The 16,591-nt window shown below is 40.3% G+C and overlaps 1 protein-coding gene across 7 annotated transcripts in view; it reads right to left on the bottom strand.

Annotated features, from left to right (window-relative positions):
- The window catches only part of ELAVL3 (ELAV like RNA binding protein 3), a 439,048-nt gene that overhangs the window by 258,592 nt on the left and 163,865 nt on the right, over nt 1-16,591 (bottom strand). For 5 of the 7 annotated variants that reach the window (XM_044084629.1, XM_044084627.1, XM_044084626.1 and 2 more), the window contains one exon: nt 3,658-3,877. In XM_044084629.1, coding sequence (XP_043940564.1) covers nt 3,658-3,877 — 220 coding nt within the window. The remainder of the gene's footprint in view (nt 1-3,657; nt 3,878-16,591) is intronic. The other 2 variants (XM_044084625.1, XM_044084631.1) reach the window with 1 other exon arrangement.

Below are 16,591 nucleotides of genomic sequence, written 5' to 3' on the forward strand. Positions count from 1 at the left end.
TGTGAGCCAGTTGGCAACCCATCTTATAACGAAGGGGTTTACATTCAGTTTGCTAAGTTTATCAGTAATGCCTGAATGTGGGATTGTGTCAAAAGCCTTTGCCAAGTTGAGGTATGCTGTGTGCACAGATTTGCCCTCATCAGTGGCCTTGGTCACACTTTCAAAGAAATCCACCAGATTTAACAGGCAGGATCTGCCCTTCATGAAGCCGAATTGGGTAGGATCCAGGGATTAGCAGTCTCCTATAGCTTTATTTATGAGGTCCATAATGATACATTCCATGGCCTTACAGATGAGGCTGGTCAGGCGTGGGTCTGTAATTCCCCGGATCTGTTGCTAGGTCACCTTTGTTGAGGAGAATAACTGTAACTGTTCTCCATTCTGCAGGAACAAAGCCTGTGGTTAGGCTATGATTGAAAATAGTACTTTGTGGTGATGCTAGCTCATGTTTTAGCCTGTTTAGAAGACAGCTGGGGATGTCATCTGGTTCCACAGAGGCCGTGTTCTTTGCCTTGGACAGGGCTTTGAGGACCTGCTGTTCAGATATGTAAGGTGGGGGGACGTTTGAGGGAGGGTTTGTTGTAAGTTAGGAAGGGATAAGGGAGTGAAATTTTCGCCAAACCTATCTGCTAGCAGGTTCACCATATCTGTGGGGTCAGTGCATGTGATACCATTGGCCATCAGTTCTGCACATGCTTGGGTCCTACCCTTTAAGTTACGTACATAGCTGTAAAAGACCTTATGATTATCCTTGGCAGTACTTGCTAGGATTCTCTCAAAGGAGCTCTTGGAGGATTTGACAATTTGTCTTATTTGCCGGTTAAGGCAAAGGAAGGTGCTTTTCCATTGCTGGCTCCTTGTCTTTGTTTTCTTGATGAGCATCTTTTTGCACTTATTGTAGAGTTTGCTGATGCTGGAGGTACACCATGGCAGCTTGATTTTATTTGGGGCTCTGGCTTTGATTCTGTCAGGTATGGATGGCGCAGTGGTGCAGTGGCAGCATTGTCACCTCACAGCAAGAGGTTCTCCGGTTCAATTCTCGGCTAAGGTGCCTTCTGTGTGGAGTCTGCATGTCCTTCCTGAGTTTGTGTAGGTTTCCTCTGGGTGCTCTGGTTTCCTCCCACATTACAAAAACATGCGTCTGTTGCATTTCTCCCCAGGGTTTTGCTGAAAATTGGCTTTGTTCCAAGTTGGACTTTCCTGGTAAACAAATGTTAAATAAATAAAATAAAGGTACAGCTGAGTTTATATACTTATGCAAGTGATTGTACAGGGCTGTAGTGTATGCTTCAGCGTAGTTACCACTTTCAGCTTGGGGGTGAGGCTTGGAATGTATTTATACCTTCACCTAGGAGGGTATAGTTTGCCTTGGTGATGTTTTTCATCTGATTTCACCCTTTGTGAGTTCTGGTGTTAGTGTCAGTTCGAAGGTGACTGATTTTCTGCTCAGTTTTAACTAATGAGGATCCAACAGTTGCAACAATGCACCTGTTTGACATTTTGGTGAGGACCAGATCTAGAATGTTTGCTCCTGTTGTCGAGGTATGGACAATTTGCTCCAGGGCATTTGAATTCATAAAGTTAAGGAACTTTTGTGCTAGTGAGTTTGGGCTAGAGTAGATTTTTCAGTTAATGGTGGGATAATTGAAATCCCCCATAACCAGTGTGTTTGGTAAAATTTGTATTGTCTTCAGTTTGGTTATATAGGCTTCGTGGGTGTCATGACCCATGGAGGGGGATCTATAAATGGCTAGGAATTGAATGAAGGTCTTACCCACCATAACCTGGACCTGTCCTAACTCCATGGAGTTGTGCAGTCTAACTAGATGTGAGGTGAATTTATCTCTAATATAGATTGAAACATCATCTCCTTTGGTTTTCACACATCATTTGGTGGTCTAAAGGCATTGTAGCCTTGCAGGGCCGGAGCACTCTTTAGACTTTAAACCAGTTTTCTGTGACTGTGCAGAGATCTACATCTTCTGGTGATAGAAGAGGTTCCAGGGAGTGCAGTTTTTGGTTTAAGCTCCTAGTATTTAGCAGCATGACCCTTATTTTGTTCTGATTGGTTAATTTCATCTTGTCTAAAAAAGGCACTGTGAGGGAGGCAAGAGCCTTTGGCAGCAGTTGAAAGCCTAGGGGTGCAGGTGCAAACTGTCACTGGCAAAGCAGTGAGGTTTGTCAACCATGGCAGGAGCTGTTAAGTAGAAGAGCTAGAAGGCACTTGACATCTTCAGTGAAAGTAATGAGGCTCAGCTGGGAGTGCTGTCAAGTTAGTTGGACAAATCCCCACTGCTCTAGAAACTACATCAACAGCACTGCATGCTATGTGGACTCGTCAGCTGTTGACTAATAACTGGGGCTTCCTGTGCTTGAATTTATCATTCAATGGCCTTTCAGAAACTCTGTAGCATGTTGAATTTCATCTTCTAGATTGCATTGACTATACAGCATGTGCATTAAGTAGCTCAGTGAACTTAGCCTCAGCCAGAAGAACTTGAATATATACTTGCCAAAATGGTTCATGGTCCTGCAGGAACTAGGGGTTTGGTGTGAAGGAATGACATTTTTTCCTGGCTCACTAGTTCTGAAAGGAGAGGTAGGATTTATGTCTGCATTTTGGTGACCATGCTGTAAGTGCATGGACGGCGGAGTAGTGCAGGGTTCTCGCCTCACAGCAAGAGGTTCTCTGGTTCCATTCTCAGCTGGGGTGCCTTCTGTGCGGAGTCTGTATCTCCTCCCTGTGTCTGTGTGGGTTTTCTCCAGGTGCTGCAGTTTCCTCCCACATTACAAGACATACATCTGGAGTGTTTCTCCTTGGGCCTCCACTGAAATTTGGTTTTGTTCCAAGTCAGACTTTCCCGGTAAACACATGTTAAATAAAATAAGTACAAAACAGATTGCTATTAAAATTTAGCATCAAAGAGTAGGGCTGGAGCTAACTGACTGCACAATAATAGATGATCATCTGAGAGGTATACAGTGGTGTGGGGGAAAATACAAAAACAAAATGTGTTGTTTAACTTGCCCATTGGGAATGGAGTATGTAAAATAGTGATTTTAGGAACAGGAATGAAAAAGATTCTGTCCAAGAGAATATCAGGGAGGATTTCCTAAGCTAGTGTACTAGCTCTCAGTGGGCATACACAATAAATATTGGAAGAAATTGATATAAATGGTCCTTAACCTTAACATTTAGCAATAAAATACTAGTATTTATGGAGAACAGCGAGAGCTTGTCAACATTTGTCAGGAGCAGGTCAGAGACTTTGTGTTTTTTTTTTTTTTGTTTGTTTGTTTTGTTAAATAATTGATGCAAAATTCAGAGAAAGGACTTCCTTCTCAGGACTACTCAAGACTGTTTTTTGCCATGGCAGTTATCTGTGGTCTTCCACTTCACATTAAGCAGGTGGACACTATCAGTAATTTGACTGGTACACAAAAAGAAAGAAAGACAAACAAGACTGACAAATGGAAGCAGATAAACTGGAAGGCATATATATATGCAGACAGATATACATGGGGAAGAAGAAAAGAGAGTGAGAAAGAGAGAAACATTTTTAAGCAAACTGCATAAAAAACTGAATGTATAGACATACAGACAGGCAGACATAAATGCATGAACACACCCACACACTCACACACACACAATTTTACCTGTTATTTTGTCTCGGACTAACTTGCAGGACTCAATCTCTCCAATACTGCCAAAGAGACTTTTGAATTCTTCCTGTGACATATTTTGGGGTAAGTAGTTGACAATCAGGTTAGTCTTGCTGTCATCAGTGGAAACATTTGTGCTAATCATAGGGCCGTTGGGGATACTGTTGCTTGTCGGACCATTGGACACCTGAGTTTCCATTGTGCTGATTATCTGCTGGAAGAAAACAGCTATTGTTAAAATACAATGGAACACTGAATTAATTTATGATAATACTCTGTACACAGACCATAAGAGTAAATATTCTATAGTGTATTTCTAAATGATTTTAGCTACTTAATAACTTTCTGTTTTAGAAAACAAAAACATATTCAGTGTTTGCGGAGATATTCTACTAGACTTTTTAATGGACAGACTGGACATGTAGCATAATGTAGTTTCAAGAAAGTTTCACAGGTATGAATGAATGTCCCTGATTTTTTTTTTCCATAGTGTAGTAAATTACATTATTTCAACAGAAAAAAATAACAAATAATACTCAACTAGATTTTTAAGTTTTAGATATTTTATGTCTGGCTTTCCTACTTGTGTGCCATTCATGTAATTTCTTGTTATTTTGCCAGTCCATTGTCTGCTGTTGTCACAGGTTTTTGTCATTGCCTGTGTTCTGATATTTATATCAGCATTCTGTGTTAACGGACAGTGTGACAGCAGAGTGGACGCAAATCCCTGATGTATGCTCATGCAGTACTGATAGAAGTGAACAGCTACATTTAAAACACCAGTAATTAAGGACATGCTACACAGTAAATAAAGGTTCCTTTTGCCATCCAGTTTAAGGCAGTTACCACCCTCATTTACCAGAAATGGTGCAGCCACAGTTTTAGTATTCAGGAATGATGATTTTGTGAATCACAATAGGAGAACATGCTGATGATAGGAATAACACCTAGCAGATCACATTTCTCAGCCTACATTTTTGGTTCGCCTAGTTGTTCTGCTTCTCTCAACATATCTCGAGTCCTAGAAATGATGTTGCTTTAGATTTCAGTTATACAAATAATAAACCAAAACAACATGTACATCAAAACACTGCAGTTGCGGATGTTACATTTTCCCATTAGAACAGTTGTTAGTTATTTGATACAAAGGCTAGTGGTTATAGTCATCAAAGTGACATGTCACTCAAGCTAACCTCTACTGTTGTGATGCCTCAAAAGGGTAACTGTGCTGTCTGTTTCTAATCTTACCATGTGGTTTGATCTCATTTCTGCAGAAGGCACAGATAGGGCATCAGGCACCATCATAATTCTTCATCACAACTGACAGCACCTTACAAACTTCACCTTCACTAGTGCACTAAGTGCATCCTGTAGTGAGGCCACACTCTTCAGCCTATCAGTTAAAAAATACCTGGAGAATATGGAAAGAGCAGCAAGATGCAGTCCACTGTTGGTGTTAAGTTCCAAACTCTGCATTGCACCTTTTCTAGGTTGCAACAATGCCCACATCAGTTCTAGTTTCACTGTGGTCGACAGCAAGAAAACATAGAAAATCAACATTGTAATGGAACTTTCAATGTAGTCAACCAGAAGCAGAAACAGCTGGCAGGAGCAGGACTACTACATTCCACTGTCAGGGGAAACAGCCAAGGATGCCCACAGGCAGGTACAAGGGGGTGCACTTGCACCCCCCTGGATTTTCTTAATTTATCTGTGTGAGGATGTGCTGAAATAAAAAAATATACTGGCAAAACCATACATTTTTCGATTTCAACTGAATTTTTTTTCCGTTAAACCTCCGGAGGTTCGGAGGAGTCTGAGATGCATTGGAGGCTGTAGTCACATGATGCATATGACGATCGTCTCTATTCCCCCTCAAATTGCATCTCCCATTGCGACTGTTGACAGTTGCATAGAGTGAGAGTTATCCAGTTTGAGACTGCAGCAGATAGAGACAGTTGAGTTGAGTCTACTCTAGTGAACGAGACGAGCTGTGTGAGTGTGACCAGAAAGAGCTCTTTACTTTAGCTCAGTGAGGTCAGTCAGATTATCGGATTCATTTACTCCATGTGCTGTGCAGCAACACTTAAGGTACGTTGTTTGATCAATTCAGAGACAGTCATGAAAGAAGCTCCTGGTATTTTTTACACTGAATGAAAGCTTGGTGCCAAAACGTGAAAGCAGCGCACTTGAGACAACTCAACTCAGACAAGTAGTTTGAAGTTTCCTCTAGTCACTAGTGGAAGGTGTGCCAGTGTAAAATGAAAATATTTACAGAATTTACCTGGCTTTATTATGTTTGTTGGTGTGTTAACTTAGTCACAGACAGTGTTTTATGCTGTGGCCCCACTCAGAACCGTACATGTATGCGTGTGTGGTGTTGTGTGTATAAGCTAAGCTCCCAAAGAACCTTAACATCTGTTGATCAATTCACAGTCAAGAAAGAAGCTCCTGGTATTTTTTAATTTTTTTTTACACTGAATCAAAGCTTGGCGCCAAAACGTGAAAGCTGCGCAATTGAGACCACTCAGATAAGTAGATTCCCCCAGTCTGTCACCAGTGGCAGGTGTACCAGTGTAAACTAAAAATATTTACAGAATTTACCTGCTTTTTATATTTGTTGGTATTAACAATATTTTATTTGTTCTAGCGCCCGGCCGCTGCAGCCCCACTCAGAACCGTACACATATGAATGCCTATCCGTGTGTATATTATAAGTTAAGCTCTCAAAGAACGTTAACAGCTTACTACATCCTACCAGTTCCGAAAATAATCACTTCAATCACTAAAGATTTTATTTATTTATTGACATTTGTTAACCGGGTTGGTCCAGCTGGGCTTGTGGCCCATTTTCAATGGAAACCCAAGGAGAAAAGCTCCAAAAAAAAAAATGTCCATGATTTTACCATAGTTCTTGCATGATGAAGGAAAACATACTGCACATTTTACTATACAAATTGCACTTCGCATTTTTACTGCAACAATCAAACTAAAAAAAAATGTAGCGCACCAAAAATTATCTGATGACCTAAGGATTAAAGTTAATAAATAATTACATGAATTTGAGTTTCAGACTTCACATTCTTCAGAAAATGCATTCTAACACAAATCCTTTTATTCTAGCAACTTTCTAAATGTGTCCCTAGTTTTGGGCCTTTGTCCCCAACATTATAACAGGCTTTGTCCAGATTACTTGTGCTAAGAGATTGGCAGGTATGGTGTGTGTGTGTGTGTGTGTGTGTGTGTGTGTGTGTGTGTGTGTGTGTGTGTGTGTGTGCGCGCGCGGACCCCTCAGCTATCCAGGTTTTTGCAGAATGTCCAGATTTTTGCCCCATATTCCACCTAAAAGGATTGCAGTTGCTAAATAGTGACAGACATTTTGAGTTTTAGGTGTCATATCCTTTAGAAAAATGCATACTAACACAAATTCTGTTATTCTAGCAATTTTATAAGTTCATCAGAGCAATATTTATAACCTGACTGTCCCTATTTATTTTAGACTTTGTCCAGATTTTTTGGACTAACAGGTTGAGGTGTGTGTGTGTGTGTGTGTGTGTGTGTGTGTGTGTGTGTGTGTGTGTGTGTGTGTGCACGTGCATGCGTGTGTGTGTGTGTGTGTGTGTGTGTGTGTGTGTGTGTGTGTGTGAGAGATAGAGAGAGAGAGAGAGAATGAAATTACCTAGTTATAGTTAGCAGGTGGAATTTATTTTCAAGTGCATTTTCAAGGAATTGTGGGCTTCAAGGGAAGATAAGTTTACTGCTGCTCATGCTAGGTCTACTTAAAATGTGCAACTGTTTTGTTTAGCAAATAGTACCATTATTGTGGTATAGAATTTTAAAGCAGGTTTAGTAGCACAGCGGGTTGCATACTTGCGTCTTGATACAGAGGGCTATAGCTTCTACTCCCACAGCATGTAAATTTGTATTTTAAGGGGATGCTGCTGTCCTTAGTATGACCTTATTTGGATGAGACACCTAGTAACTTTGATCCTCTTTTTCAGCTTGTCACCCATTCCTTATTGCAATATATCAGCTTGTCTTTTCTTTTAATGTAACATAGGCAATGTATTCTTCAAGGGCAACAGGCACTGAATTTGTAGATGAAACACTGAAATATAAGTTGTTTTATAGCAACAATCTCTTCATTAGTTTGAGATCTTTTTTAATTTGGAATTATTCAGATGACTTACTTCTGCAGAGATTGTGCATATTGACTGATATTGGTGGATTGAAATGACAGAAGTTTGAGTGGCCTTTTGTGGTTGAAATGTTCTGAACTGGGCATTTGTCATTACTGGTTCATATGATTTGTTTCACTGCTTACTGGAAAAATGTTCAAAACTATACATTTAAAACACACTTAACAAGTGGTGCTGTATTATACAAGGGATATAATTCAATTATTATATATTATAATTAATATAATCAGGAAGGTGAATCACAGTACTTTTGCATGGTCCTAAAAATGTGTGCAAGGGGGCCTATGATATGAAAACAGCCCAAAGGTAAACTTAACCCGCCACTGCCCAGATGCATTCTCTTTGAATGTGGGTTTCAGTGCTGTTTCAGTAAATGTGAGCTTCAAAGGGAGAAAAGTTTTAATATTAAAATTGTTTTCACTGTAAGACTATTGCTTTGTTTAGCAAATGTCTCAGTGTTTGTGCTATAAAATTTGAAACAAAAGATGTAAATTAAATCCAAATATCTTTAGTCATTGTAGAAGTAAAGTATAAAACAGTATGCACATTGAGAGTTTTGAATAGTGTTTATGGCAACTAGGAAGAAATAGCCAAGTAATGGGACACTGGAATGGCTGTGTGTGTGTGTGTGGGGGGGGGGGGGGTTGCATGGTGGGGCTCTGGGTTTGCACTCCCCTGCAAAAAAATCCTGCAGGCTCCTTTGGAAACATCAGTATAATACCCGAGACCTTGTCAACTGTTCCACTCTGGAGGCAGTTAAAAACTGCCTCTCTTGTGACTCACTAGCATGGCTGTCCATCAGACTGGTCAAGTGATAAGAACAGTATTATCCAAAGGCTAAATGATTCACTCCTACATCCCTCAACCCCACATTTTCTGTTTGGCAGACATCCCACAATATCAAAATACTGTGACAAGAAAAGATGAATTAAACTTCTTAAAAAAACAGCAATCTAAGAGGTCCCTTGCACTAGAAACGACAAGGTTATTACTCCAAGTACTTTTTTGTTGCCAAACAGACAAAGGATCTTAGGCCCTTATTAGACTTGAGTGTCCTAAATGTGTTCATCCCTGAAGAGACCTTTCAGATGGTCATGGTGCAACCTATCCTTCCCTGGCTATAAGAAGGGGAATTAATATGCTGTTTGGAACTTCAATTTGCCTATCTCCACATCAGGATTGCCCAAGAGTCCAGATTTTTATGTTCTTGGTAGGAGGCAACCATTATCAATTCTAAATTCATCCATTCAGTTATACTCCCGCTACAGTGGTATTTACCAAATGTACTAAGGACACCTGTCTCCTAGCTGCCCTAGTATGGAACAAGCTTACTTTTAATCAGAAATTTCCTCTGAGTTTCTTCTGTTATTTTGGAATTATGACGAACACTGTAAAGTCCCAGTTGGAATCCTCCCTAAAGCTAACCATTATTTAATGCATCCCCGATACTCTGTGCTGCAGACCTTATCTTCTTTCATATAGGATTCTTTTGATATAGAACTTGATATCTCAAATCACTGTCTCAGTCACAGTACTTTTGTGTAAGAGTACTAGGTTGGCAGTAGCCATATACATGATACCCTTTTCGTCAGGCTGCCTCTCTTGTGACTCACTAGCATGGCTGTCCATCAGACTGGTCAAGTGATAAGAACAGTATTATCCAAAGGCTAAATGATTCACTCCTACAACCCTCAACCCCACATTTTCTGTTTGGCAGACATCTCACAATATCAAAATACTGTGACAAGAAAAGATGAATTAAACTTCTTAAAAAAACAGCAATCTAAGAGGTCCCTTGCACTAGAAACGACAAGGTTATTACTCCAAGTGCTTTTTTGTTGCCAAACAGACAAAGGATCTTAGGCCCTTATTAGACTTGAGTGTCCTAAATGTGTTCATCCCTGAAGAGACCTTTCAGATGGTCATGGTGCAACCTATCCTTCCCTGGCTATAAGAAGGGGAATTAATATGCTGTTTGGAACTTCAGTTTGCCTATCTCCACATCAGGATTGCCCAAGAGTCCAGATTTTTATGTTCTTGGTAGGAGGCAACCATTATCAATTCTAAATTCATCCATTCAGTTATACTCTCGCTACAGTGGTATTTACCAAATGTACTAAGGACACCTGTCTCCTAGCTGCCCTAGTATGGAACAAGCTTACTTTTAATCAGAAATTTCCTCTGAGTTTCTTCTGTTATTTTGGAATTATGACGAACACTGTAAAGTCCCAGTTGGAATCCTCCCTAAAGCTAACCATTATTTAATGCATCCCCGATACTCTGTGCTGCAGACCTTATCTTCTTTCATATAGGATTCTTTTGATATAGAACTTGATATCTCAAATCACTGTCTCAGTCACAGTACGTTTGTGTAAGAGTACTAGGTTGGCAGTAGCCATATACATGATACCCTTTTCGCCAGGCTGTATATGTGAATTCCACATTGGTCCTTGAAAGTTTACTTTTTTCAAATCTCATGACACAAGTTGTCAAGTTCCATCTCATATGGTGGCTTCATATTCCAAATGTAACTGGACATTGTATACTAGACCCTTATTTTGCAGTGGTCTTGTTAGCAGGGATATTCCTGCCCTACGGTGGGTTGGGGGCATGCAAGCTCTCTTAAGGTGTATGGTTACAGAGAGAATCCAGTTTGGACATCAGTGTATTAAGATGGGGGGGTGCAGTTCTTGCACTGCAGATCTTGTTGTTCACCCTGTTCAAGATGATATAGCCATTCACACTGACAAAGTGGCAGTGGCTTGGCATAAATAAACAGTGAAGAACTCACTAATGGGTCATCTGAGAAATGATCAGCATATGGGAATGGAGTATGTGTATAACATGCTTTCTAATTTCCAGTCACATTCTCGGGGAAGCTAATTCTCCACTGGACAGTCTCATTTGCTGATTACTGATTCCTGATGAGTGGTCCCTTAGTCTGTCAGTAGTGTGGAAGATTGTCCTTCATTCCAGAAAGCTCTCCTGCAACCTCCTTCAATCCCCAACCACACTAATTGCAACAACTTCTTTTTTCTCATTTCTTCTCTGGGGAAACATCCTGAGAATGTTGTCATCCAAAAATGTCTCCCATCCCAACTCCTTTACACCTTTCTTCACTTCTGTTTTCCTTATTTTAGAAATCATATAAAAAGTCATGCAGACTTAGTCAAAAGTCATTCGCTTAGCCCCTTTTTGGTCTTAAGAACTGTGACTTCCTCTGGTTAGGCCTTATCTTCTGGTAAAGCTTCTACATCTAAGCCATTTAGATCTGTGTAGGTCATCCATTTGGCAAGTCTTATTCAGGCCTCCACTCCATCCATCTAACCACGTTTTCTGCAATTAATAGATAGTATTTATATCTACCCAGAGGCTTAACACTATTGAAACCATGCAAGAATAAGTAAACAAGTTTTTCCATATGGGTTACTTCAAAGATAGGGATTGCCTTATAGCTCCAGCCTCTGCAATGGTTGACTACTTTTCTCAGATACTTCAGAATGGGTTAAGCTCTTCTTCTGTTGAAATGCCCCTTGCTGCAATTTCTTATTTCCATCAGGGTTCTAACTGTCTGTCATTAGCATATTTGAAAGTAGGTAGGGCCTTTTTGAGTGGTACTTTGTTCATCTCTGAAAGTATGCAAGGTCTTTTTGAGTGGTACTTTTGTTATTAGACTAAATTTTAAGGATGCCCTTCTCTGGGATTTATATTTTTTATAGAGAAATTAGTTCTTCCTACTTCTGAGCCAGGTATACTGCAGAGCTGTTTCTGTTTTTTGTCCCCCACTGACTTCAACCATCAGACTCTCTCTCTTGACCTATCACCTGATTAATTCTGGGCAAGTACCAACAAAGAGGGGTCATCAGCTAGGCAGCCATCAGAGGTGGCTGGAGATTCTTACCATTTCCTCCCCAGCCCTAGTGATGCATGCACTCATTGAGGTGCCAGGGAGAGCATGTGCAGTGAACTGATGACCGAGGACATCCCCTCATGTCTGATAAACTGTGGTCTCTTCTGTTTCCATAAGGGAGATCACACAGTTCTGTGTGTCTCTGAGTGCATGCTACCCCTCCCCTTCCAGAGAGGTGAGGGGTCACACCTCTTCACCCTTCTTTCTCTCCTTGTCTGGTTTCTCCAGTACCAAGGCCTGGGTTGCATTCTGGGCTCCATCCCTGTGTGCCACAGAGCCAGCACCTATACTGCAGAGTTTATTTATTTATTGTAATCTTGGAAAATACTCGTTCCAGTGGCCATAACTTTGGCTATAAGAATTTTTGAATTGTAAGCCTTGAGTGTTAACCCTCCATACTTAACTTTTTGTAAGAAGTGTACATTGCTGTAAATAAATCTGCAATTTTTCTTTTTAAGATAGCCATTGAAACAAACCTCTCTGTGTTTATCAAGTGTGTCTTTATTCTTTCATAACTATTTTAACAGATATTAATATTTACTGCATCGTATGGATATCCACAGACAACTCAAGATTTTATTTTGACAGGACCAAATCCATAATGAAACACAGTTATTTGTGCCCTTTTCTCATAAGAAATTGGTTTCTAAAGTGTCTGACATTATTTATATAGAAGGTTGATTGATTGTATTAAATTCAGTTAAGCAAACATTCTGTGGATCACCTTGTTAAGGAACTGTGCAGTTTAATGTAACTTGACAGAGTTGATGGTTCATATCCCTTCAGGGTTAAATAATTTCCCCCAAATCACCCCCAATACACATATCTACACCCCATCAAATCTTCCAAGGACATGTTCTCAAGGTACTAAGGCAAATAACACTATGCTAAGGGGGCAGATAAAGGCATCCTACTGGACAGCTTGAAACTTGACTTGTCTGATCCCCTACAAGAGTTATTCAATATCAGCCTCAAGTCAGGCTTCATGATGACTGAAAGGAGGGTAGCAATGTTTATGCTATTGCTCAAAGGTGGAGCTGCAGTGGATCATGGTAATTATTCATCCAGATGCCTGTCCAGTCCCATCTGTAAGGCTATGGAAAGGATCATATATATAAATTTATTTTGTCCAAGTCCAGGGATGTGAACATTCCACTGGGCTCTGCACTCATTAGGCTAATCATTGAGTATATGCCCCTTGCTGCATGTACCTGTCCAAATATTTCTCACAACTGAAATGATCACAACACTTTTTCACTAAAAACATCAAGGGCCTAAGTTGTAAAAATTATGTAGACCATCTCAAACTCTTGGTCCTCTTTTCAGCACCATACAGGTTACTGAGAGTTGACTTCTTCCTTGTGTATAGCACTTCAACAGATCTTAGTCTGTCAGACCTATTACACACTTGCATGTCCAGTGATATCATAAACACCTACTAAAGAGATCTCAGTCTCTTTTGCAAAGTAAATAGAATGTGTCAGAGGGATAGCACAGAGAATACTATCTTTTTGGAACCATCTTCCACTCTATATAAAGAAAAGTACTTCTCTTACTCTAGTCAAATATAATCTGGAACCATCTTCCACTCTATATAAAGAAAAGTACTTCTCTTACCCTAGTCAAATATAATCTGGAACCATCTTCCACTCTATATAAAGAAAAGTACTTCTCTTACCCTAGTCAAATATAATCTGGAACCATCTTCCACTCTATATAAAGAAAAGTACTTCTCTTACCCTAGTCAAATATAATCTGGATGACTGGATTTGATAACAGAAATTCACTTTGGGTTTAACACCCCTGTCCCTCATGAATAGGAAAAACATATAAATTCCCCAATATATCTATTAGCCTGTCTCTGGATTATTCATATGCAAAATATAAGGGCTAAAAACTACCACTGGAATGTAAGTCTAGGCTTTTTATGATCCTTGCAGATCAGTTGTCTAGTAAGTACCTATGGAGCTATGAACAAATTTCTTCTTTGCCTAGAGATCATGCATCTAGTGCAATTTCAGCCTCTCATTCATTTTTCAAAAAAAAACTGCGGTGGTGGTGCTGTGGTAGCATTGTCACCTCACAGTAAGACGTTGTCCTGTTCGATTCTCAGCTAGAGCATCTTCTGTGTGGAGACATGCGTGAATGGGCGTACCTTCGTTGAAGGTTGTGCATCAGGGCTGGCAACTCAGCACGTAAAAATCTACTGCCAATCATTAACGGACCGGAGTTCCGCTGTGGCGACCCCTAACCGGGAAAAGCCGAAAGACATAACAACAACAACATTCATTTTTCAAAAAATGCGTCCTTGGATGATAGTTGTGCAGCAGCTATGTGGTTTTCACTGAATACTTTCACATGACACTGCAAGCTAATGGTGATCTCTAGATCTAGGTGACAAGGACACAGATATTAGCTTTATGTTACCCACAAAGGTGAAAATCCAGGAGGATAAGTTTAGTAATCAGACCTGCTGTTGATGAGGATTGAGTTTCTCATTACCAGGATGTTAGGTGTTTTAGACTTGGATGTAAAGAAATTCATCAAGAGTGAAGTTTGAGAGGTGAATTTCTTGATACATGTCAAGAGCATCTAACTACCTTGGTTATGATCTGAGGGACCCAGTCATAATTCTTTGCAGTTCATAAAGCCTTACCTACTTCCATGTACTACAAAAAATGATAAGAAAAGAGTAGCAGTACTAAATATTTTACAACTGTTACATGGAAAACAGCCACCACAGAAGAGCAGTAGGAAACTGTTAGACACATCATCCCAACTTTTTCAAAAATATATCTGAAGTGATTAACAGCTTCTTGTTGCTTTTCGGTTGTGAATGTGGACCTTTCTTAATGATCTAGTGTAACAATGGTAACAGATACTTAAAAGCTTGTTAAGCATCTTTAAGATAATAGAAAGGGGCATTGCAGTATGTCTTTTTCCCTCTTTTAGGAGGGTTTCTTTCTTTGGCTGGGTTTCAGTTCCTCAGCAACTGAATGTGTGACCCATTCTGGTAGGTTCTGTCAAGCTCTGTGTTTTCAGAATAGTGTGATTCATGGCACAGTCCACATCTGGTATATCCTCCTGTCTAGTGTGGGCTGATTAAAGTTTCTCCATATTGCTGCCTGTGCCATCCTGCAGAAGTCATTAATGACATGTTTTGTTCCCTATCTTCTATTGTTTTTGCCCTACAGTGGTACTCTGAAAGGTGTGTATAGCCTAAATGCATTCCTGTAGTGGAAAATAAATTAGTTCACATATAAATTAATTCATATTGTAAATTAGTTCACATATAAATTAATTCATATTGTAAATTAGGTCACATATAAATTAATTCATATTGTAAATTAGTTCACATATAAATTAATTCATATTGTTTGTTTTCCCCATTTTTTGGTTCAGTGGTTGTACATTTTTTTACCTCAGATTTATTGGAGCTTTTCATACAAGAAATATCAGTAATATACCACATGATGCATGTTCACATTCACATTTATAACACTGTTACAGCAAGCTTTACGCATTGACTATCAGTTTGGTTCATCTAATGTAAGCCCTCCTGATTTTATTAGTATGACTGTGCACTTTCCATTTTTTGTTGAATCCAGTTTATTTATGTTTTTCCATAACTTGACTTATTGTATACCTGATGAGCATTCTGAAAGTTTGCAGAAGTACAGGGAAAAGAAAGGACTGGATGTACATAGTATCAGTTAATGTTAAGTTGTCATTCTCGCCTTCATTCTTGCTGGATGGGTTCGGAGCCGATCCTCGGCTCCGACTCGGCCTATACTATAGCTGGAGAGCTATTTTTACCGGCTCGAGGCAGCCCTATATCCCACAATACCATGCGCTAACTCCCCAGATCTCGTTTGCCGCTTCGCTGCGAGGTTGCCTTTTTTACCGGCTCAGGTCAGTAAAGGAATTTTCAACAAAGTTTATATTTTTTGAGGTAGTTTATTAGGTTATTTTCACTACTTTTGTTCCCTATCGATATTATACTTAATAGTGTTTGTTTCATAAGCCCTACCCACCCCTGTAGTTAACTTATAATCAGGCCTACAGGCTTTAGTTTTTCTGTTTACTCACCCCTGTGTGTGTGTGTTGTTGTTTTAGTCAGCCCCCTCATCTCCCCCTTGTGTGTAAGTGAGTGAGTGTGTGTGCTGATTGAGTGACTGTCTTTAGGGCAATGTCCAAAGACGTTAAGGTCTCGATTCAAGAAGTGTGACTCGTGCTGTCAGAAAATGTCTCTGACAGACGGTCACACTTCTTGTGTCTATTGCTTGGGGCCTTTACACCTGCAGGACTCTTGTTCCGTTTGTCACGGATTTAGTTCAAGAGTCCTGCAGGAAAGGCGTAACAAGCTCATTCTAAGGGGCTTGTTAAAGCCTGATGACTCCCCATCCAAGTCTGGCTCGGGGAAGTCATCAAAAACCGCCAAACCCTCGGCTCCTGCTTCTGAGCCGAGGGCTGGTGTTGTCGAGATGGCTCCGACCTCGGTTCCGGCTGGCTCCGAGGTGAGCAAAGTGGGTTCCGCTTCGAAACCATCATCGGAGCCGACCCCAGCGCGCAAGCGCTCTAGGTCCCCTTCTTTAGAGTCCGTCAGATCGGCTCCGAGGTCCCCCCTCCTATCGGAGCGGAGTCATAGGACTCATTCATCGAGGTCTTCCAGGCTCTCCGACCACGACATTGAGAGGGTGGTCAGTAGACTCATAAAATCTCAGGCGCTGGCCCAAATGCTTCAGAGCCATCTCACCAGACTGTGGCTCCTTCGATACAGTTATCCATTCCTCCTCCGATTCATCTCTCGAGTTTGGAG

This window comes from Protopterus annectens, chromosome 9.part0 (genome assembly GCF_019279795.1).
Source record: "Protopterus annectens isolate FY-2018-M chromosome 9.part0, PAN1.0, whole genome shotgun sequence".
Taxonomy (NCBI): Eukaryota; Metazoa; Chordata; order Ceratodontiformes; family Protopteridae; genus Protopterus; species Protopterus annectens.